Source organism: Solanum stenotomum, chromosome 3, assembly GCF_019186545.1.
Source record: "Solanum stenotomum isolate F172 chromosome 3, ASM1918654v1, whole genome shotgun sequence".
In the NCBI taxonomy this organism is placed as follows: domain Eukaryota; kingdom Viridiplantae; phylum Streptophyta; class Magnoliopsida; order Solanales; family Solanaceae; genus Solanum; species Solanum stenotomum.
Window position 1 is genome coordinate 24,380,756 of NC_064284.1, and position 17,535 is coordinate 24,398,290.

At 37.9% G+C, this 17,535-nt stretch overlaps 1 protein-coding gene across 1 annotated transcript in view; it reads right to left on the bottom strand.

The window, feature by feature from the left end:
- Window positions 1-17,206, bottom strand: part of LOC125858787 (protein trichome birefringence-like 33) — a 40,762-nt gene extending 23,556 nt beyond the window's left edge. Inside the window, exons 1-9 of the mRNA XM_049538588.1 lie at window positions 17,027-17,206; window positions 16,467-16,565; window positions 15,790-15,904; window positions 13,611-13,757; window positions 12,385-12,596; window positions 5,250-5,363; window positions 4,950-5,046; window positions 303-557; window positions 11-224 (exon numbers count right to left, since the gene is read on the bottom strand). Coding sequence (XP_049394545.1) covers window positions 11-224; window positions 303-557; window positions 4,950-5,046; window positions 5,250-5,363; window positions 12,385-12,596; window positions 13,611-13,757; window positions 15,790-15,904; window positions 16,467-16,565; window positions 17,027-17,206 — 1,433 coding nt within the window. The remainder of the gene's footprint in view (window positions 1-10; window positions 225-302; window positions 558-4,949; window positions 5,047-5,249; window positions 5,364-12,384; window positions 12,597-13,610; window positions 13,758-15,789; window positions 15,905-16,466; window positions 16,566-17,026) is intronic.
- Between the last annotated feature and the right edge of the window lie 329 nt (window positions 17,207-17,535).

Consider the following 17,535-nt stretch of genomic DNA (forward strand, 5'->3'; position numbering starts at 1 on the left):
TTATAGATACCTTGGAATAGAGCAAGAATGAGGTTGCCATCTCCAATATAGATAATCGTTATCTGGGCGGCCATGTTGTTGGCATGTTAACTGTGGTTGTATATAAGGACAATCCTCTGTATATAACGGCCGGCTCTTGCTGTCCCAAACCCAACTTCCGCTGAAAACGTCGCAGCCTTCTTCTCTCTCTCCAATTGCAAATGCCAACTTCTCCTTCCTCCTCTCTACCACAACAATGAGAAATCGTGTAAGCCAAAGTTATCAAAAGGAACAAAAAAAATAAAAAAATTGTGTGTACTCACTGATTATTCTTGAGATGGAATTGTAATTAGAGCCGGAAAGTTTGGGATGAGATTGGGTAAAAATGAAAGAAAAGACTTCACTATAAAGAATAATGATGATAAAAAAGATGATTAAAGCTAATAAAGTTGATAGAAAAGGAGCTTTTCTGTGAAGAGAAGAGGGAGAAGAAGGAGATGACTTCATTTCTCTCTCGAGTTTTTTGATGGTTGGTTCGGCTCCCTTTTCATGTAATTTTAGTTTAGGGGTAAAATCGTCTAAATAAGTTTGTGTTTTTTTAAAAAATATTTACAAAAATCAAAAACTGAAAAGTGAATATTCCCAACTTATTTTTAACTTTTAACTAAAAAAGAGCCCATCAAAACACTCCTGACCTCTAAATTTGAAGGGTCTCATTTCTTAGCAATGATAAACTTATTTTTAAATATATTTATGAAAGTTGTGTACTGCAAGTCTGCAATTCAAAAGTCATTATTTTTTTCTTATTAAATTTCAAACTCTGTGTTAAATGAAAATTAGATAAATAAATTAAAAGGAAGAAAATCCTATTATAGAAAAAGTAATTGTTTTTCATATAAAACAAAGATACAACTTTACATCTCAAAATAATCTTTTAAGAAATATATTATCTCCCATGTTAAAAGAAATTTAATGTTTCTATATTTGATATAGGAATTTTTATTAAAATAATAAATTTGAAATCATGTGAGTTGTTTGTGTGAAGTATGGAACATTGTCCTGTTCCTAACCCATGTTTTTATGTGGAGGGTGGAACATTCGTCTTGTTCCGAATAATATCATGTTAGGCGGAGGAAAAGACAAAATATTTGTTTAGGGAGAGTATATATTTTAAAATATATTCACATAATAATTTGTCATAAGTGGTGAATTAAAATTTTAAAATGTTTGGTAAAAATTTCTAGACTTATTATTGATAAAAAAAATCAAAAATATTATTAACAAATATACAGGTTTTGAAGGAATTGTTTTCCCAGAGGTTCTATTTCAACAAATGCGGTTGTTATATTACTCAAAAAGAACTAGATAATTGTTACATAGAGATAATTTTATTTAAAAACGTAGTGTTATACTTATTATAAAGGTAAGAATAATGGTGTGTATCAGTCGGTTCGGTTTTAAGTATTATCGGTTCAGTTTATCGATTTTTAAATATGCTAAACCGATAACCAAACCAATAAGATATTTTTGTATTGGTTTTCGGTTTATCGGTTTTTGTACTTTAACGGTTCGATTTAACCAATACGAAAATGCTTTCAAAATAAATATATGACTTGTCCAATAATTTGACGCGAAATAAAAAAGAAAGAAATCAAATTACTCATTGAGTGCAAAATTTCTGCTTAGTGTAGTAAAAATATATCAAATATTCACAATTCACAACGGTAGTCGTTGTCTAACCCTTGTCGTCGTTCTTGCAAACCATAGCCATCGCCGTTCTTAGTTCTTTAGGTTTTGACGTAGTGAACCTAAAGACTAAAGTAATACTAAAATCTAAAGGGTAAATGTTGATAGCAAAGTTAAGTAGTTTTAATTGTGTAGGATCCTTATAGCTATTGTCACCCCCCGAGGCTACCCCCTTGAAGTAAACAAGGGACTTAGGATCACGAGTGACTTCAAGCTAACCCTGCTGGCATATCATAAGCATACTAAGATAAACTGAAATGAGAAATACTGTGTGGAAGCTTAAAACATGATATACACTGAAATGGGGAATACCCAATACTATCTGAATATATAAACTGAGTTTAATGACAACTGGAATATCAAACTCCAAGCTAAAACTGAATATAACTATGTCTGAATGAAAGCCTCTAATTGACTAGAGATGCTGCGACATGTCCCTAGCTAACTCTAGTAAAACTGAAATTGAAAGACTGAAAGTAAAAGGAAACATGTATATCGTCCTCGAAGAATGAGGACTCACCACTGATACTGCTGAACTGGAGATCGGGAACCGATCTATGCGTGATCTGAGAGCTGAGGACCTAAACCTACATTACGAGAAGATGTAGCGCAGAGTATGCGTCAGTACTTAAAAGGTACTGAGCATGCATGATAGAATAAAGCTGAACAACATATACATAACTAAAATAAAACATACTGATCAATGATGTAAGATGAACATGAAGAATATACTGAACATACTGAACATGAACTAAACTGAATCCAATAAACAATTTCATAACATACTGAAACTGAATACTGAAATATAACTGGTAACCTGGTCAATGCACTAGAATCTGACTTTGGAAGCTACTAATAACCGACATAAAACCACGTGAGCTAAACGTGGAGTCCGATGTACCGCCCCATCGAGAGGACCCAATATACCTTGCCAAGTATATAAAGGCATGACTGGCATGATCACTAAATTTGATGCCCACAAAGGGGACTTAACCTACGGGGCACATAGTTCTGGGACTATAAAGGTGACTGACCTTAGTCCAAATCGGTATTAAGCCTACTCTCAATAGAATGTATAAAATACAACATAACTGAAATAACTGGATAGCTCGAGATCTTGACATGCTCACTGAAAATGCAACATTAAGTAATGATAATGAAACATTTGAAAACTGATGCATGTATATCTGTCTAAACTGGCCTAGCCAGTGTAATTCATGAACTAAACGAATCAACACATCTACGGTTTTTGATTTCATGCAAGAAATTAAGCAATATTGTTACGAAATCATAATAATCTAATTTGGAGTATTCAAACAGCTAAATTACAATGATTATTTGAAGTTCTATAAACCCTAGGTCTAACAAATATTTAGGGAATCAAGATTCTGACTGAAATCTAGGGACCTAGTGGATGACAGAAATCCATCAGTGAAATCCCACATACCTAGTGACAAATTCCACAGAGAAATCTTTCCATTCGAGGGCTGGAACTGAGGGAAATATCTTCTAGTTCTTAAGGGGTTTGGTCGATGCTCTCTCTTTTATTTTTCTTGGTCTGATCAATTTCTTTGAGAATGAATTGGTTAGGGTAATACTGATTAAGTTACTAGGCTTAAACTGACCAAAACGACAAAGTTTAGGTGTCCAACGTGTAAGGGAAAAGACCAAACGATCCCTGACTTAAATCTGTCGGGGCCAATCGACGGGCCTAACCGACGAACTGTCGACTGACCTTACCTCGCTGCATCAACACACAACCTAGGCCGATTCTGGATGCATCGCAATAGATCACATAACCGTTTGAACCATCTGGTAGAGTCAAAACATGAGTTATAGTCAACCTAGTTTTCAATTTTGAGAAGATCTTCTTACAATCGTCTGACCACTGAAACTTAACATTTTTCTGGGTCAACTTAGTCAATGGAGAAGATGAGGATGAAACTCCTTACATGAACCTTCTATAATATCCAGCTAAACCCAAGAAACTTCTTATATCTATAGGAGAGGTAGGTCTGGGCCATTGTTTCACTGCCTCTATTTTCTGACAATCCACTCGGATCCCTTCGCTAGACACAATATGCCCAAGGAAAGCAACTGATTGCAACCAAAACTCACAGTTGCTGAACTTAACAAATAACTGGCGATCTTTGAGAGTTTGCAAGACAACCCTCAAATGAGTCGCATGTTCTTCCTCATTTCTAGAGTAAATGAGAATATCATCAATAAAGACGATAACGAACAAGTCCAAATACTACTTGAACTACCTATTCATCAAGTCCATCAAAGTTGCAGGAGCATTGGTTTGTCTAAATGACATAACTACAAATTCATAATGACCATACCGAGTTCTGAAGGCTATTTTTGGAATGTCACTATCTCTGACTCTGAGTTGATGATAACCGAATCTAAGGTTTATTTTTGAAGTTGGTCGAACAATTCATCAATCCTGGGGATAGGGTACTATTATTGATTGTGACTTTGTTCAACTGCTGATAGTCAATGCACATCCTGAGAGACTTATCTTTCTTTTTCACGAACAATATTAGTGCACCCCATGGGGAAATACTGGGTCTGATGAAGCCCTTATCTAGAAGGTCTTTCAACTACTCTTTCAATTTCTTAAGCTCTGTTGGAGCCATTCTGTAAGGAGAAATAGAAATAGGCTGGGTATCTGGAAGAAGATCAATTCCAAAGTCGATTTCCCTTTCGGTAGAAACTCCGGGAATATCTTTTAGAACTGACTCAAGAGTTGGGGTTTCAGAGTTGGAATCCTTAACCCGAACTAGATGATAGAGATACCCCTTCGAAATCATCTTTATGTCCTTAAAGTAGGAAATGAATTGACCATAGGCACTGCACTACTACCTTTTCATTCTAAGACTGGTTTGCTTGGAAATTGAAAATATCAACGATCCTAGTTTTACAATCAACTGAGGCATAACAGGAATGTAACCAATTCATGCCTAGAATGACATCAAAGTCTACCATTTCTAACTCTATAAGATCTGCTGAGGTGATTTTCTGAGAGACTGTGACAGGGCAATTTCTGTATATCCGTTTAGCTATAACTAGGTCACCAACTGGAGTAGAGACTAAGAAGGTTTCTGAGAGAGTTTGTGGACTAACACCGAATTTTACTGCTATATACAGACTTACAAAGGAAAGAGTATACCCTGGATCTAGCAAAGCGTAAACATCTAAATGAAAGACTCGCAGCGTACCAGTAACCACATTAGGAGAATCTTCCTGGTCCTGGCGAGCCTGGAGAGCATACAACTTATTCTGGCGTTGACTGCTACTTGTACCAGATGTAGTACCCTGCTAAGTCAGGCGACCTACTGGTGCTGTTGAAGCTGTAGACTGAGCCCTACTAGTGTTAAATCATTGTCCCTATTTAGAAGAAGGGCAATCCCTTAACCTGCGACCAGTCTGACCACACCCAAAACATCTATCCTTCCCTGCAAGACACTCGCCCGGATGGTTCTTACCACACTTTGGACAAGTTGGGTAGGTTATGATACCTGAAACACTCCTCTAAGACTTAGAGCCTGATGCCCTACCTTTCTGATCCTGCCGAAACCTGGGGATGGAGCACTAGATGATGAAGATGTTGGAGCTGAAAAGTTCTGCTGAAACTACGAGCCATTTCCACCACCCAATTTCTGATGAGAGTACTCATAATTCCCTATTATAGCCTTCTTGTTGTCCTTAGCTTGTTCCCTAAGCTTATCTCTCTCAACCTACTGAGCATGATTCATGAGCCTAGAGATACTCATATCCTCCAACAACATAGCATTTCTGCACTCTGTCTTCACCAAGTCAGATACCCCAAACAGGAACTTACTCATTTGTGCCCTGGGATCGGCAACAATATGTGGAACATACCTGGAGAGTTGGGTGAACTTAAGTCCATACTCTTAGACTGACATAGAACCTTGCCTCAAATTCATGAACTCCTGAGCTTTAGCGTCTCTCAACTCTCTTGAAAAGAACCTGTCCAGAAAAGCTCGGTAAAACACTCCCAAGTCACAGGAACTGCATTCTCACCCTTGTTTTCCTTCCATTGAGTGAACCAAATATGAGCTACATCCTTGAGCTGGTAGCACGCCAACTCTACCCTATCATTTCCAGTTACTTGCATCACTCCAAAGATCTTTTTGACCTCATCAATAAAATTATGGGGTCCTCACCAACTTGCGACCCTAGAAACACAGGTGGATTCATCCTAACAAAATCACGGACCCTAGCTGCCATTGATCCACCATTACCATTAGTAGGAACTGGAACACGTTGATTGTTCTAGTTGGCTACACTCTGAGCCAAAAGCTAAATGGCATTTCAAAACTCTGCATTCGAAACCTCATGGTCTAGGGCTAGAGGAACTACGTCAGCATTGTGGGCATTAACATTCCTTGCGTAAGGTCTATGAGGAGGCATGATCTGAAACACATAATGTCGAGTTAGGAAGGAGATCATACCCACGCACAACAAGAATAACAAGAAAGTGAATTTTTTTTCCTAAAAACACTTCGTAGCCTCCCCTATAGGTGTGGTGCGCTTCACACCCATGAAAGGGACTCTATTTAGTGCGGCTTTTCAGACATTCTAGGACTCTTAAACCTAGTTCTCTGATACCAAGTTTGTCACGCCCCGAGGCTACCCCCTTGACATAAACACGGGACTTAGGATCACAAGTGACCCCAAGCTAACCCTACTAGCATATCATAAGCATACTAAGATAAACTGAAATAAGAAATACTGTGTGGAAGCTTAAAACATGATATAAATTGAAATGGGGAATACCCAATACTATCTGAATATATAAACTGACAGTTTAATGAAAACTGAAATATCAAACTCCAAGCTAAAACTGAATATAACTATGTCTGAATGAAAGCCTCTAACTAACTAGAGATGTTGGGACATGCCCCTAGCTACACTGTAGTAAAACTGAAATTGAAAGATTGAAAGTCAAAGGAAACATGTATATCGTCCTCGAAGAATGAGGACTCACCACTGATACTGCTGAACTGGAGATCGAGAACCGATCTATGCGTGATCTGAGTGCTGAGGACCTGAACCTACATCACGAGAAGATGTAGCCCAGAGTATGCGTTAGTACTTGAAAGGTACTGAGCATGCATGATAGAATAAAGTTGAACAACATATACATAACTGAAATAAAACATACTGATCAATGATGTAAGATGAACATGAAGAATATACTGAACATACTGAAGATGAACTAAACTAAATGCAGTGACCAAGTTCATAACATACTAAAACTGAATACTGAAATATAACTTGTAACCTGGTCAATGCCCTAGAATCTGACTGTGGGAGCTACTAATAATGACATAAAACCACATGAGTTAAACGTGGAGTCCGATGTATACGCCTCATCGAGAGGACCCAATATACCTTGCCAAGGGTATAGAGGCATGACTGGCCCCACCTTCTTTATTATTTTGAAAAAAGTAGACATAAAAGATATAATTATCTTGATGGACCATACTCAAAGAAATTATTGTGTCATATGCGACCATTTGAGATTGNGTCCAACTCGTTATTAAGCCTACTCCCAATAGAATGTACAAAATACAACATAATTGAAATAACTGGATAACTCGAGATTTTGACATGCTAACTGAAAATGCAACATTAAGTACTGATAATGAAACTGGCCTAGCAAGTGTTATTCATTAACTAAACGAATCAACACATCTAGGGTTCTAAATTTCATGCAAGAATCTAAGCAACATTGTTAAGAAATCATGATAATCAGATTTGGAGTATTCTAACAGCTAAATCACAATAATTATCTGAAGTTTTAGAAATCCTAGCTAGCAATATTCAGGGAATCAAGATTCTGACTGAAATCTAGGGACCTAGTGGATGAAAGGAATCCACTAGTGAAATCCCACATACCTGGTGATGAATTCCACAGAGAAATCTTTTGATTTCGGGGCTGGAACTGAGGGAAACTTCTGCTAGTTCTTGAGGGGTTTGGTCGATGCTTTTTTTTTCTTAGTTTGATCGATTTCTTTGAGAATGAATTGGTTAGGGTAAGTCTGATTAGTTACTAGGCTTAAACTAACCAAAACGATGTAGTTTAGGGGCTAAATGACGTAGTTTAGGTGTCCAACGTATATGGGAAAAGACCAAACGACCCCTGACTTAAAACTATTGGGGCCAATCTACGGGCCTTACCGACGGACCATCGACTGACCTACGTTCCGTCCTGGTTAGTCGTCGACTGGCTTCAGAGAGGGGTTCTGGGGGTCTTGATCCACGGACCAGGACCGCGGCCCGTGGTCTGACCTACGGTCCGGCCGTGGGTCAACCCTTAGAAGAAATTTCCTGGGTTTCTGGGGAGGGGCTTCAAGTGGCCAACCACGAACCCCTCCTATGGTCTGTGGGTCACCCTACGGTCCATAGGTGGCCCCGTTGGTGGCACCTACAACTTTTGAAATTTCTGCATTCTGGTCTTCTTAGCATACGGGGTGTTACAGTTATAGTCTAAGTAGTTTTAATTTTGTAGGATCCTTATAGTTATAGTCTAATATAGTGATTACATTAATATATTTTGTTTGATATTTATGTATGACTAAAATGTAAAATAGTAAATTATTATATTCTTAATGGGTTATCGGTTACCCAATAACCCAATATTAAAAAATTGATAACTCAATAATTATTTTTATAAAATTATTAAATAACCATTAACCCAATAACCCAATAACCCATAACAATAAACCAATTACACTTTTTTCGATTCGATTTATCGGTCAGTTCAATTTTTGCACACCCTAGGTAAGAAAGGATTCCTTCCAATTGAAGTGTCTCCAGTAATGTTTAATGACACTCTGGATTGCTGCCACGTGTAAGATAATTTCAGAATGTAATATTATTAGAACAATTAAAAATGATAATAATCTTTTGACCAGGGCTAATGACAGCCGTTAATCAGCCCCCACCTTCTTTATTATTTTGAAAAAAGTAGACATAAAAGATATAATTACCTTGATGGACCATACTCAAAGAAATTATTGTGTCATATGCGACCATTTGAGATTGGAGTTGAAGCTAATTTATTTATATTTTAAGAAAATATATTGAGTACTATTATTTTTTTAACGATTTCCTCTACCAAAGAAGAGTGATGTCAAATAGGTGTATTCTTTTTTGCACTCATAATTTTTTAACTAAAAAGTTGTATCATGTATAATTGGTGGAAAAGAAAATACCTCTAAATAAAAATTAAATATCCTTATTTACTACTCACTGTAGTAGTATTAAGCTTGACTAATTAATAAAACACATTAAATTGTCTATTTTCAATTTGTGCAAGTAAATAATATCAAGGGGTCCAAAAGACTTTCATTTTCAATATGTTCTTTTCAATTTGCACCATTCAAGATTACATCTTTGAACTCTTCGAAAACATATATATTTGACTTAATTAGATTTAGGAATACTTTTTTTTTTTTTGAATAAAATGAAACTTCAATGAAATTCTTGAAAACAAGGGTTCTTTTTATGTCATAAAGATACAACGATAATAGTGAAATGACATGATCAAAGGTTTCAGGCTTTCGAGTTTAAAGGTTTTAGTTTTAGTATGACTAAGACAAAGTATGTGAAATGCAAATATAGTAATGTGTCTTGTATAGCTGATATGGAAGGGATGTTGGATTCTCAAGTCATCCCAAGAAAGGGAATGTACCTGGGGCTATTAATTCAAGGAAATTTCGGTCATAATCTAGGGGTACTTGTGTCTTATCCCAAAATATTATTTCATAATATAATAATGTAGTTTTGTATAATTAAGAATAGCCACATTCAAATTTCTATTTGTATCTTTTGATCCACCCAACCTAAATGAGTTGGCTGCTAACCTTTTAAAACCCTACCATATTAAAGTAAGCCATTTTGCCTGTGCGTTCTGTTTTGTACTATTCGAATATGGATCTTATTTGCAAACTTTGAATAACAACTCAAAACCACCACTGATTGTCAATTAAGTCATGTCCTAAGCACATGGAATGTTTTCTTATTCTAAAAGAAAATTGCTAAATCATATCATTAATATTTTATGTGGTAGGTAATTTGTAAATATATATGAAGTGAGATTATCTTACGATGGAAAGCAAACCAGGATTAAAGGTTTTATATATGGAAAGTCGTGGTATTTTTAAGTTTTATTTAAAATTTGAATTTGATGGACATGTTTGTTCACGTAATTAGATGGATATTCAAAAGAGTCATTTTTCTGAAAATAAATTAGATTTTCTTTCGACTTTCATAAAAAAGTGGCTAAGAAAACTCTACAAATATAAATATAGACATTTTGTTGTACCCCCAAAGGAATTGTTTGTACACCTAATTTGTATACTAACAATATCTCTTTAAAAGAAAGTTGCTTTTTCATGCATCAAAATCATTGAGCGGGATGTGATAAACTAATATAAACACATTTATATTGTTATGTTATATAACAAAGTAAGACGTTCTTATTCTTATCTTAGATGCAAATGGATTCTTTATTTTACTAAAGTAAAAATCTTACTCCTTATATTTTTTGTTTTCTTCTTTCGAGTTCACGATGAGATTATACATGTATTTCAATGGTAGTTAAGCATTAAAACAATAAGCTCAACAATATCAACTAATACGATAACTTAGTTTCGTCAATTCAATCATTTACTAAACAATCAGGCTTTATCCGTATAGAACAAGGACGTGTTAAATTTAAGAATAAGGAAGTAAAGATAGAAGCCAGCCACAATAATAGAACTAATAGGCAATAACGACTACATTAAAGAAAAAACCTCCTATTAAGATGTCACGACCCAGACCATCCTGATTGGCACCCACACTAACCCTCCGGTGGGAGAACCATTACTACAACCCAACTAACCAAATAAACGAAAACTAAAGCATTTAAAGATACGAAAGCAGGTTTAAATGTCTAAAGGAAAATAAGGAGTTCCCATAAACTCCGAAGTCTAATAAAACAAATGCAGAAATAATGCTTAGAACCTGAAAGTCAATGTACCATAACATCTACGAATGACAAGTCTAAGAAAATGGGTGCAACCCCAACTAAACACAAGGAATCTAAAGTACTAGTCTAAGTTCGAAGATGTGGACATAAACAAAAAGAGAACTCATGGCAGCCTGGAAGGACTGGCTCACCCTTGCATTTGATGGATCACTGATCTCCTAGATGAGGCATGTCAGTAGCTGCGTGAAGATGTCCTGTACTCAACAAAGAAAGAACAAATGGAGTATCAATACACAACCACAATGTACTCATAGGATCACACATCTATTCCAATAAGTGAAACATATACAAGTAACCACAACATTATAAAATAGGCATATACCGAACATATACAATATCAGTTATCACTTCAGGATCAATGTACAATTCCACATTCTAAAAAATACACATATATAGCAAGTCAATGGTCCTCTCATGAAACCCATACCCAAAATGTTAGTGTGCCGGATCATGGCACCCGTTCCAAGTTAGTGTGTCGGATCGTGACACCCGTTCCAATGTTTATGTCGGTACGTGACATCCGATCCCAGTGAGTGTCTTGGAACGTAACACCCGGTCCATTCAACAAGCCACAACCACAGTCACAATGTACATTCTCATAATCATATAATCAAGTGTTGATTCATGTCATACAATCATTCGTTCATACTCATTTATTATTAGTGTGATCAATAATGCAACATTCACATACATACATGCATTGAAATGAAGTAAGTACTAACATACATCACACCAACATGAAATCACAACCATCACCTACCTCGAACAAAGCTTAAACCTTCCTAAGAAACTTGATTCTTCCCTTTTCGGATTCTTTCTGCTTGTTCTTGGTCTACAAACAATTAATACAATACGCAGATCAATAATTAAGGTTTAATTTACCCAGATTATAACAAACCCAATAACTCAAGACTAATCCCATGATCCTAAGGTGTAGTTAGGGTTTTTCCCCACTATCCAATTCAGTTCAAAACCCTCCCCAACGATATATAATCAAGATTCTATGTTCTACAGATCGAAAAATGGATTCAGGGAGTGAACCTTACCTTTAGTACCAAAAGTTGTGGAAAACTATCAAGAAACCACCTGGGGTCGCCTCCTAGCTCTCAAGAATTAAACTTGCAGAAAATAATATTTTTGGGATTTATTTCCGACTTAAATCTTTCGAGAGTTCTACTCGCCCGAATTTGATTTCGTAAAGTCGTACGGTTTTCTAACGTCTTAGCTATCCACTCATTTAATTAAAGTCATAAATAGATCTCTCATTTGCTACCAGATCTTTCTAGAACTCACTGACTCCGATTTTGTCCAAATCTGGACTATGCTAGGAATTCTCAAGTTACTACGAAAAAGTTTTTTAACCCAAAAAATTTCCCCGTTGGGTTTTCTATAACAACGCGAACAGATCGTTACAATAGATATCAATTTACCCGTCACTTGTCCCCGAGTGACAAACTAGGAAAAACGCGCTAAAGTAAGGGTAGAGTAATACCTGAATCGACGAACAATTGAGGATACTTGTCTCGCATGTCCTTCTTGGTTTCCCAAGTAGCTTCCTCAACTGGACGATGTTTCTATTGAACTTTCACAGACTTAATCTCTTTGGTCCTCAGCCTCCGGACATCACGATCAAGAATTGCAATCGGTTCCTCTTCATACTGAAGGTCTTTGTCTAGCAACACTGAGTCCCATTTTATACTGCAATCCCCATCACCATGATATCTCTTTAACATGGACACATGAAAAACAGGATGGACTCCCGATAGGTTAGGAGGTAAAGCCAATCTATACGCTATCAGTCCTACACAGTCAATAATTTCAAATGGTCCAATGTATCAAGGACTAAGCTTTCCCTTCTTGTCGAATCTCATCACCCCTTTCATAGGTGATACCTTAAGAAGAACTTTCTCACCAGTTTGAAATGTCATGTCTCTTACCTTATGGTCTGCATACTTTTTTTGTCTACTCTGGGCTGCTAAAAGCTTAGCTTGAATATTCCTTACTTTATCTTGAGCATCCTTCACTAAATCAATTCCTAAAGGTTTCACATCTCCAGCCTCAAATCATCCTATGTGTGATCTACATCCCTTTCATACAGTGCTTCAAATGATGTCATATCAATGCTGGAGTGGTAACTATTATTGTAGGAGAACCCACACAACGGTAGAAACTTACCCCTATGTCCTCCAAAGTCGATCACAAATGCTCTCAACATGTCCTCTAACACTTGGATTGTCCTCTCAGACTGCCTATCCGTCTGTGGATGGAAGACTATGCTTAAGGTGAGTTAAGTACCCAATTCTTCATGCAACTTTCCCTAAAACTTGGAGGTGAACTACGTACCACAGTCTGAGATGATAAAAAGGGTCACCCCATGCACCCTTACTATCTCTTTTACATACACCTTATTCAATTGATGAGCATTTAGTCTGTCCTGACTGGAATAAAATGGGCTGACTTCGTCAATCTGTTAACAACTACCCAAATAGAATCATACTTTCCTAATGTCTTGGGAAGACCAACCACAAAATCCATAGCTATCATTTTCCACTTCCACTCCTGAATTTGCATTCTCTGAAGCAACCCTGCAGGCCTTTGATGTTCATATTTTACTTGTTGGGAATTTTAACACTTAGCCACAAACTCCACTATATCTTTCTTCATGTCAGGCCACCAATAGAGTCGCTTCAAGTCTTGGTACATCTTAGTCACACCGGGAGAATGAAATACCTCGAACCATGGGATTCTGCCAATAAACTATGGATCAAATCGCCCACTCTAGGAACACAAATTATTCCTTTAAAATTGAGCACACCTTCCGCATCAAGAACCATATTTTGTGCCTTACCAGACATTGTCTTTTTCCTAAGCTCATTCAAATTCTCATCCTCAAACTGTTTGGCCTTGATCTCTTCAATGAAGGTGGCCCTAACCTCAATGCTAGCTAACACCCCACCTTTCTCTGAGATGCCCAACTGTATGAACTTAGTTTCCAAGGCTTGAATTTCCTTAGCCAAGGGTCGCTTGGATACACTCAAGCAAGCTAGACTACCCATACTCACCGCATTTCGACTTAGTGCGTATGCCACTACATTAGCCTTACCCGGATGATACTGGATGGTCACATCATAGTCCTTGAGTAACTCCATCCACCTTCGCTATCTCAAATTCGGATCCTTTTGAGTGAATACATGTTGTAGACTACGATGATCAGTAAACACCTCACACTTAACACCATAATGATAATACTACCAAATCTAAAAAGCAAACACTACCGCTGCCAACTATAAATCATGTGTTGGATAATTTCTCTCATGCACCTTCACTGCCACGATGCATAAGCGATGACATTCTTATCCTGCATTAATACAACACCAAACCTGAATGTGAAGCATCACAATAAATAATAAAATCCTTACCTTCCACCGGTAGTGCTAGAATAGGTGGTGTGGTGAAAAGAGTCTTGAGCTTTTAAAAGCTCTCCTCACATTTTTCAGTCCATTCAAAAGGTACCTCTTTTTTTGTCAAACTTGTCAAATGTGTGGCAATAGAAGCAAAGTTCTTCACAAATCGACGATAGTAGCTAGCGAGCCCCATAAAACTCCTAACTTCAGTCACAGAGCAAGGCCGAACCCAATTCTTAACCACTTCAATCTTTTGGGGATCTACCATTATCCCTTTCTTTGAAACTACATGCCCCAAAAAGGCTATCGAACTAAACCAAAATTCACACTTAGAAAATTTCGCATAAAATTTTTGTTTCCCAAGAACACCCAGAACAATACAAAGATGGTCGGCATGCTCTTTCTTACTTCTCGAATAAATCAAAATGTCATCAATAAACACTATCACAAACGAATCAAGAAAGGGTTTGAAAACCCCCTTCATCAAGCTCATGAAGGCTGCAAGCGCATTTATCAACCCAAACGACATAACTAGGAACTCATAATGCCCATATCGGGTCCTAAATGCCATTTTTGGTATATTCTTAGGCCTAATCTTCAACTGATGGTAACCAGACCTTAAATTAATCTTAGAGAAAATTGATTTACTCTGCAATTGGTCAAAAAGATCATCTATCCGAGGCAATGGATACTTATTTCGGATGGTGACCCTATTCAATTAGCGATAGTCTATGCACATTCTCATACTACCGTTTTTTTTTCTTAACGAACAAGATATGAGCACCCCATAGTGAAGCACTAGGATGAATGAATCATTTATCAAGAAGCTCTTGGATTTGAGCCTTAAGCTCTCTTAATTCTGCCGGAGCCATACAATATGGAAGGTTAGAAATGGGGTGGGTACCAGGTTCCAAATCAATGCAGAAATCTATATCTCGATCCGGAGGCATACCAGGCAAATCAGTAGAAAACACTTCTCTAAATTCTAACACCACAGGAATAAACTCAATAGAGGGAGATTCAACCTCACCATCCCAAATATGAGCCAAATAAACCAAACAACCATGCCCTACTAGTTTCCTAGCCCTAATGGAGGATATGATCCTAGCTAGCTTAGGCTTGTACACCCCTTCCCACTCTAATTTTTCCTACTGGGGATCTCTAGAGTCACAAATTTCGTATTATAATTTAACACAACAATAGTGGGACAACCAAGTTATGCCTAAGATTATATCAAAGTCAGTCATATCCAAAATAACCAAATCAACCCAAGTCTTAAAACCCATAACAAAATAGGACAAGCACGATAGACATGGGTGACTATGACAGACTCTCCAACTCTGGTAGAAATATGGATGGGGGCATCAAGTATATCACAAATCATATCAAATTCTAAGGCAAATCGCATGGACACATAGGAATAAGTAAAATCCAAATAAAATAACACATTAGCCATCCGGTCACATACAAGAATAATACCTATGACCACTGCATCAGAAGACTCTGCCTCGTTCTTGCCTAGAAAGGCGTAACACTAAGCCCTGTCATCTTGATGGGCGACTTTCCTGTTGGGCTGCGCCGTACCTCTACCTGCGTTACTATTTCCCTGACCTCCACGACCTCGTTGATTTCCTCCTTGCCCACCATGTGGACGCCCTCGACCATTATTACCATTTCCCGTGGGTACTACTTCTCTAGTCTGCTGCTATGCGGAATCCAACATGCCCGGGTGGGGACAATCTTTCATTATATGTCTAGGTTCTCCACAATTGTAACAAGTGTGATCGAAAGATAGCCTGCTTCCCATCGAAGGTGCGGCTCCTTGGCTATCCTGAATCAAATTCTAAGGTAGAGTTCTCGAGTACTTACCTATAGAAACGAGCCTAGCGGACTGAATTGGCTGGGCTGCAAGTGTCGGCCTACCTGAACCTCTGGAGTAGGAACCCTGAAAACTACCTGTGTTCTTAGCTTTCTTAGCTAAGGCCTTATCCTAACCGTCTCGCCTCACCCCCTCCACTTTCTTCACAAAATCTGTTACCTCATTAAAACTTTTCCCCGCAGAAGTCATGTGCACAGACAATACCTGTAACTAAGAATTCAGTCCCTTAACAAATAGACGGATCCTCTCTTCCTCAGTAGTCACCAATTGCGTATCATATCTAGACAAAACATGGAATTTAGTTTCATAAGCAGCCACATACATACCACCTCGCTCCAAAGCCATGGACTCATCTTTCTTACGATCCCTCAAAGTCCGAGGTACATACTTCTCCAACATACAGAGCATGAAACTGGGTCCAAGTGAGTAGGGCTAAAGCTGAAGATCTGCATTCCACATAAGCTCTCCACCACTGCTTAGCCTCGCCCTGAAGTTGAAAGGTCACAAAATCTACTCCAAGTTGATGGACAATTCCCAACTTATGAAGCCTCTCATAATAATCTAGAATGAACTCGTAGGCGTCCTCACTCTCGGAACCATGGAACACAGGTGGTTTCAATTTCAAGAACTTAGTTAACATGTCGTGTTCATTACCAGTCATAATCGAGCCCAACAAATAATAGAAGAAAGCATCAGTACCTACAGTTTCACCCATCTTGGGGACAGTGATAGCAATAAGGGGATTGGTGGGAGCTTGAGTTGCTTGAATTGTGGGGAGAACTCCACGATCGACCAATCCTTTCAAGAACGAAATAATTTGTTGAGCTAACACTGGGTCTAAGGGAGGAATACATGTAGTCTCAGTCTGCACCTCTTCTCTTCTCCAACATTCTCCTCATTCTCAACCTTTACATTCTCCTCTATCTCTTCATGATGCGCAAGAGGAACCTCATTCTTGGGAGCATTCTCAACTGTTGCTCCATCTCTAATAGGTGCTACCCTTCCTCGGCCTCTACTCCTTGCTCTTCCTCTACTCCTGCCTTGACTGCGATCTCTTGCTACAGACTCTTCAATGGGATCATTGACGAGAGCTACGGGCCTGACACCGTTGAAGCGAGTGTTAACCATCTGCAGACAGAAGAGTGAAGAAGATTAGATATCAATTTGGATCACCAGATACCAATTGGAACCAAGTTATAACACGAAAGGAGACAAAAGAAACAGAGAGATTTCCTAAAGTCCTATAGCCTCTCGAAGAAAAGTACAGACGTCTCTGTACCGTTCCGCAAGACTCTACTAGACTAGTTTTGGTACATTGAGATCAATGAACCTAAGACTCTGATACCAACTTTGTCACGACCCAGATCATCGTAATTGACACCCACACTAACCCTCTGGTGGGAGATCCGTTACTACAACTCAACTAACCAAATAAACGGAAACTAAAACATTTAAAG